Source organism: Tamandua tetradactyla, chromosome X (assembly GCF_023851605.1).
Source record: "Tamandua tetradactyla isolate mTamTet1 chromosome X, mTamTet1.pri, whole genome shotgun sequence".
NCBI classification, from domain to species: Eukaryota; Metazoa; Chordata; class Mammalia; order Pilosa; family Myrmecophagidae; genus Tamandua; species Tamandua tetradactyla.
The window spans coordinates 99,059,773-99,067,035 of NC_135353.1; the positions used below are offsets into that span (position 1 = coordinate 99,059,773).

Genomic DNA, 7,263 nt, shown 5'->3' on the forward strand with positions numbered 1-7,263 from the left:
GAAGGGGGTTGAGTTGTGCACAGCAGTTCCAACCTGGGGAATCATCAGGTTCAAAGGCAGGAGGCTTGGAAGAGTCAGCTTTCCCAGAGCAGTAATAGCCTGGAGTGACTTAGGTGAGAAAGGTGACAGGTGATGGGCCAGGAAAAGTTTGGACTTGCTCCAGCAGGGCAGGAAATGTGTGCGTGTTTGGGGAGGAGGGAGGGGGTACCAGACAAGGGCAGTTAAGAAGCACGGGAATAGCGTGATCAGATCTAGGTTTAAGCTAGATAACCAGATAATCTCTAATGTTCCCTCTCTTCCCTGAGACTCTATGATAAGTGCCAAATGAGCTGTACAGAAAGATAGGGGCAGAGTGCCAAGGTTCAAGCAGGGACCCCACCCCCACCCCCTATTCCCCACCCCCCATGATAGTTTGCAGAGGAGGAGAGAAAAAAACGTTGTTGGCTCTTCGCAACTCGTGGTATGGGCAAGCTGGCTGGCTCGAAGAAACCCGAAAGACTGAACAGACAAAATGTTTAAGAAAAAAGTTAAAAATTCATTAAAATATATTCTATTGATTATACTAGCATGTGTACATGGATACAAATCATGCGACTTTCGTCGCCTCACTTTCCACTCTCCTTGAAGGCAGGGGGAACTCGTCTATGTATTTCCAGCCCCTAGTACAGAATCAGGTACCCGAGAGTGGCTCAACAAATACCTGATGAGTGAAAGCAGCGAAGAGGGAGGGAAGGAGGAAATTGCTTTTAGGAAACCACGCTTTCAACCTTTCATCCTCATCTCGGGACCTCTGACCTCCCACCAGGAGGTGGCAGGATTGAGTTTCGGCGCTCCGGGAAAGTGCTGCGCTGGGCGGAGCATTTGAGGCTTCGGCGCGCGCAGCCTTCGACTCTATTTTCTTGTAGCACCGGAAGAAGACGGCCCTCTTTCCGTGCCTAGCGCAGCCATGGTAAGACTTGTATTTGGCGAGCTCTTGGGACGCATCAGCTGCCATCCTTCCTGGACCGGGGTTGCTCGGGTCCCTGGGCTCCTGCAGGGGGTGGCGGAGCGGAGGCGAAGAGAACACGAGCTCCAGGGGTGACCCGGGCGGTCTCCGGGGCGACAGTGACTAGCGGTCCCGGGGGTGGGTGTTGGCGGGCGAGGGCAGGGAGGCCGGCGACGCCAACAGGCAGGCCTCAGTCTCTGGCCCGGCCACGCAGCCCGCGAGCCCGGAACAAGCGACATTTCTCACGGGCTGGAGCCCGGTGTGGGCCCCAAGGGCAGACAGACACGGGGCCCGGGGAGGACGCTGGATACTCCTGACGTGGAATTTTCTTAGCCATTGTCTTTTTGGTACGGCCTGACATATATTGTGTGGCCAGTAAGTTCCTGCACCGCATTAAAGAGACTTCCTTCCGCTTTTTGAATTGAAGATTGGTTTCAGTGTGCGAAAGAGCCGCTCTTGACACGTGGTTATGCTGAAGTCAGTTTAATCTCACCCTACACGTGTCAGATATGTATCGTGAAAACTTAACTATGCTACTTATTAACAATTAAGAGCATAGGTGAGGTTCTGATCTGTTTCTGTTGCTCTCCAGCTGTGTGCTGCGCGGATACATCTGGTAATTTTACCGGCATGGTATCCTAGAAAAGGAACATGACCTCTGGCAGCAGACACAACTAGGTTCAAATCCCAGCGCTGCTCTTGAGCAGTAATGTGACAAACACCAGTACACAATGAAGGGCTGGTTGCGATTTAAGGAGCCTGTGATATTTGCTAGGTAGCCTATACCTTTTCTTCCCTACCTTTTACCAGAGCCCTTGTGATTTTAACATTGTCCACATTTTGCCAAAGAGAAAACCGAGTCTTAGTCGTTTCAGAAAGTTCCACGCTAGACTTTGTACGTTCTGGGAAAACTTGAAATCGTTTAACAGCATTTCAATCTAAAACCCTCCTTCAGGCTCGTGGTCCAAAGAAGCATTTGAAGCGTGTAGCAGCTCCAAAGCATTGGATGCTGGACAAACTGACGGGTGTGTTTGTAAGTATCATTTCTTTGACTCTTAAGGAACATAGTCTCCTTTATGTCCCTGATTTCTGTATCCATAAATATTTATTGTTATCTATTAAAATGTTTCCCACAATTCATTTGGGGGCTAGGGGAAGAGTACTGTTCTTGGCTTCATCTGCTCTTGAAGATCCTATGCTATCTAGCTGTAATTCACCTTTAATGTTTTTGTGCCTCATTCCACACAAAATCTAGTATATGTAAATGTACTCCGGATTCAAAATGTTAGTTTTGGTGGGCCTGATTACCTTAAAAGAAATGCTGTAAGGGCTTATTGTCTGAAATAGTTTTTCTAAGATTTGAACACCTCTTATTTAAATTCCCATGGTGGAGTGTTTTGTTTATTGGATACTAAGACTTGTGAGGTCAGCTTGAGTGAAACTTAACAGTGGTTCGAAATATTTTTTAAATTGGTTTACAGGCTCCTCGTCCATCCACTGGCCCCCATAAACTGAGAGAGTGTCTCCCTCTCATCATTTTCTTAAGAAACAGACTTAAGTACGCCCTAACAGGAGATGAAGTAAAGAAAATCTGTATGCAGCGGTTCATAAAAATTGATGGCAAGGTCCGAACTGATATAACTTATCCTGCTGGCTTTATGGGTAAGTAGTGAGTAGGCACTAGGTGGTGGCTCCTTTTGATTTATCTCCCTCTCCAAAACGGTGATTCTATGGAATGGTTAATGTGCTTTTTTGGTTTCCCATGACTGGTTACAGGAATTTGGAGAACAGCCAGGGTCCGCCTACACATAAAGTGGAGTGTGGGGAGAAAAGAAAGTGTTATGTTCTTTTCCTACAGCTAGATTTAAGGGAGTAGGGATTTTGGGTATCCTTCTGAAAGTTATTAGTTCTTTGAAATTGTATAAACAGGCTGGGGTGTTTTCTTTTTCTAGATTAAGTAGCATTGGGATTATAAGTACTCAGAAGACACTTATTAGTGGGAGGCCAATATGATAAACAAATGGTGTCTTGGTCATAATGTAACTGGTAGCTGGCTTGGAAACACAAACTTTTGGTTTTATGTTTTAGGCAGACAAAAGCATGACCTAAGTAATGAAATCTGCATATAATCATGAATTCAGGTCACTTTGAATTTTAAATGGAGTCCTAAAAATGGTTTTGAAATAGATTAGCTACCCATCATTCATCTTAGGAATCCTCAAGTGATGGTCGTTGCGTAGTGAAAGATCATTGTGGTAACCTTGGTTACTGTTTGAAATCAGATGTCATCAGCATTGACAAGACAGGAGAGAATTTCCGTCTGATCTATGATACCAAGGGTCGTTTTGCTGTTCATCGTATTACACCTGAGGAGGCCAAGGTAAGTGCAAGCAGCCTGGGTCTTTGCTCAGTAAAATTACTTGGTGCTAAATTATAGCCTGAGTTAAGTACATGGGCTGAGTTTTGTATGTGGAGCCAAGTGTAGTTGTCCCCTTTTCACATGGTGAGGAAACATGCTTCAGAAGGTGCTTACTGCTGAGCAAGAACTAGGAGCAAATTTTTTAATGCAGTTTTGAGATATTCACATGCATATAATCATTCAAAGTGTAAATCAGTGGTTCACAGTATTGTATAGTTGTGCATTCATCACCACAATCAACTTTTTTTTACATGGGTAGGCACTGGGAACCAAACTCCAATCTCCAGCATGGCAGATGAGAACTCTGCCTCTGAGCTATCATTGCCCGCCCACCACATACAACTTTTGAGCATTTTCATTACTTCAAGATAATACACATAAGAATACAAATAAAAATGGAAAAGGACACCCGAAACATTCCATAGTCTTATTCCTCCCCTCCCTCATTTATTTATTTATTTGTCCTTTTTTTTTTTTCACTCATTTGTCCATACACTGGATAAAGGGAGTGTCAGCCGTGAGGTTTCCACAGTCACAGTGTAAAAGCTATATAGTTATACAGTCGTGCAAGAATCAAGGCTGCTGTAATACAGTTCAACAGTTTCAGGTATAATACTTAAAAATAACCTCTGGAATGACCACTTGGCTGTTTGAAATCTCTCAGCCATATATAGAATAGGGCTGAGGAACTGATGTTTTCTAATTTATTACAGCAGTTGTAGGTGGTTTTCTGGCTTTTTAAAAAAAACATAAGACCATTTTCCACTTAAACCATTTCATGGTTGTTGTAGACAATTGTAAAATACTGGGACAGCATAACTTTGAGATTACTTATAATCTCACATGAAAATAACCACTTGACGATTTGTTGATCCTATTGCATATATAATTTTGTATTCTATATTTTTTTAATTCACAAATCTGTAATGAGCCTATGTTAAGTTTTCATAAAGATAATTGATAATAGTTGAGTAGCACTCCATTGCTGAACAGATTGTTTCCTTCCTATTTTATGGCGGAAATGAATTCCAGTTGAACAGTGACTTCCTGACTGTGTTTTTAGAGGCTCTGGAAATGATTTCTAGGAATGTTTATGGGTACCTGAAGTACCCATAAACATTCCTTAAAAGTCCCAAAATCCAATCTAGTCAAATCCACTTGGCCCTTTGCCATGTTTCCGTTTGTGGGTCTAGCTTTACTTTGGGGAAGGGAAGCTGTTGGTGGAGGAGGCTGATAATCCTTGAGGCATTCAGTTTGAAATAACTTACAGTCTTTGCTTAATTAATCCAGTTTGCTGTGATGGTTTTACACAAAAGTTTAAAGCTTGAATTATTGGCTGTAAATGAAGGTCAATTCAATTGAGAGGTTCAGCTCCTAATTTCATTGTCCTGCCTTGTTATGCTGGAGGGGCATGTCCAATGGCCTCATGGTGATTTGATTTACTTTAAGGATATGAATGAAAATCCAAAATTGAAATGCAGTGTGAAATATTTGATTGGATGGCCTGTAATACAATAGATATTTGTGAGACAAGGCTCAAGCATAATGTACAGAGAGCAATTAAGAGGCAGTTGTTAGGAGAGATCAGGGTGAGGTGGGTAGAATTTCAAGGGTAAGAATGCTTTGAAAGCAGCCTGGGGAAAGGAGTGTGGTTTGTATTGGAGGAAGAGCTGATAACCAGCTCAGCAGCCTGGAAATTTTTTTTTTTTAAGAATGTCTTTGTTAGGGGAGTTGTGGGGCCCTTTGATGCCCTTGGACTCTAACAGAGGGTGATGCCAATGTGCAAGATAAAGGTAAATTTACGGAGGGTGGGAAAAACCGTCAGGGATACAGTCTGCTACAGTTCGGGAAACCCAGGAATCCTGTATGAGATTGTTTCCTTTAGCTACTAATTACATTTTCAAAATGGTTACTTGTAACTTTGAAGGAACTATTTTGTTCACTCTGGAGCACAGCATATATGAGCTAGACTAAAAATGTCTTGTGTATTTCTAGTACAAGTTGTGCAAAGTGAGGAAGATCTTTGTAGGCACAAAAGGAATCCCACATCTGGTAACCCATGATGCTCGTACCATCCGCTACCCTGATCCCCACATCAAGGTGAATGACACCATTCAAATTGATTTGGAGACAGGCAAGATTACCGATTTCATAAAATTTGATACTGGTAAGCAGCTTCTGCTATGTGTGCATCCTCTTTGTACCACCATTTTAGGCACAGGCATGAGAACTTGTCTAAACTATTTAGTCCTGGGTATGGGTATTTTTCTAAGCCTTTATCTAAAGCTAGATGTCTTTGATGTGGTAAACGGTTGGGAAGGGGGGACAGCTTTTAAGTTTTAGGCCTCTGTCTCTCAGCTGCTTGTTGTTGTGTTAATTGGGTTATGAGTTTGCATGAGGCCTTACTTGGAGATAATTCATTTCTTCCTTCCTACCTAGGTAACCTGTGTATGGTTACTGGAGGTGCTAATCTGGGAAGAATTGGTGTGATCACCAACAGAGAGAGACATCCTGGTTCTTTTGATGTGGTTCACGTGAAAGATGCCAACGGCAACAGCTTTGCCACCCGGCTTTCCAACATTTTTGTTATTGGCAAAGTGAGTCTGGGTTTCCCTCATTTAGCTCAGAAATGTAAATTCATTTATCCGTGGGATTGCAGCACCTGGACTGCTTGCTCACTCTGCCAAACCAAGTACAAAACCTTGGGTGGGGCTTCACAGAGAACTCTGGCTGTATCAAACATGCACTTTTCACTAGCACAATATCAACAGGGGACCTGATCCACCTGGGTGGGTAAAAAGTGTCAGTGATGGAGTAAATGTACTTTGTTGGTTCTTAAATTATTTGTAGCTGTGTTTTATTGGAGATTAATGATAGGTCTTGGGTACTACTTAACTTTGACTCAACTCCAATAAATATTGTATTCTGATAAACTCATTGCTGAATGCTTTCACAAGTAGGTTTCAGTTCTGTTAAAGGAGATGGCACGTGCTTGGCTGCTTTGGCAGACTTTTATTCTTGTTTCTCCTCCAGGGCAACAAGCCGTGGATTTCTCTTCCACGAGGAAAAGGTATCCGCCTCACAATTGCTGAAGAGAGAGACAAGAGGCTGGCAGCAAAACAGAGCAGTGGGTGAAATGATCTTTAGGTGACATGGATGGAGAAAGAACTCTTTATGTGGCTAATTAATAATAAAGTATGATTAATTGCTCCTGGATTTTTTTTTACGGTTTTGTGGTATTTTATTTTATAATACGATGACAAGGTTAAATTCTCATGTATTCTGTGATCTGGATCTTCCCTTGTTTCTAATAGGTTGGGCAGAGGTGGTGGTGGGCAATAGAACATACCAGACCTGGGAGTGTGGATAAAGCGTGGCCCCAGGGGACTAGTACCATAAATCAAGCAGGTGTGTGGTGGGGACTGTTGAACAAGGACCATAGGCATAGCAGTAAGCCTGGGCTTGGGGTAGGACCAGAATTGAGAGTATTTGGTCACACAGAACATTGTAGGACAGGGATTAGAAAAGGGCACAGAACTACATAACAACCAGAGAGCCAAGAGGTCCTTTCGTGGCAAGCCCCTTTTGCTTTGCCAGTGATAATCCTCTTGGCCTTTTTATCAGTAGCCTCGTTTTTTTTTTCTGGCCTAATTTGGGACCAGCCAAATGCGGGGTAAAAATCTCTACCTGCATATGGGGGTCGCTATAAATTGTGTTGCAAAGAAGTGAACTAGTAGTCCTCTGTCATTCTCAGAGGTGTACTTTCCTGCTACATGGATCCTTTTCTACCTGTCCCAAGCCCTCCAGGTTCTTCAATTAACCTGTTTTAAACCTCAACTCAACTACTTCTTTTCCTGTA

The 7,263-nt window shown here is 43.0% G+C and overlaps 1 protein-coding gene across 1 annotated transcript; it reads left to right on the top strand.

Moving 5' to 3' along the window:
- The first annotated feature begins 927 nt into the window (after nt 1-927).
- Nucleotides 928-6,613, top strand: RPS4X (ribosomal protein S4 X-linked). Its single transcript, XM_077146614.1, has 7 exons — nt 928-949; nt 1,941-2,018; nt 2,467-2,647; nt 3,268-3,365; nt 5,400-5,571; nt 5,844-6,001; nt 6,438-6,613. Exons 1-7 carry the CDS (start codon nt 947-949, stop codon nt 6,537-6,539), a joined length of 792 nt encoding a protein of 263 aa, XP_077002729.1. The 5' UTR covers nt 928-946; the 3' UTR covers nt 6,540-6,613.
- The last annotated feature ends 650 nt before the right edge of the window (nt 6,614-7,263 follow it).

Bases quoted from the DNA above. Each gene is read 5' to 3' on its own strand.
- RPS4X (XM_077146614.1), top strand. The intron at 2,019-2,466 runs GTAAGTATCATT...ATTGGTTTACAG, and splicing joins ACAAACTGACGGGTGTGTTT to GCTCCTCGTCCATCCACTGG. The intron at 2,648-3,267 runs GTAAGTAGTGAG...GTTTGAAATCAG, and splicing joins TTATCCTGCTGGCTTTATGG to ATGTCATCAGCATTGACAAG.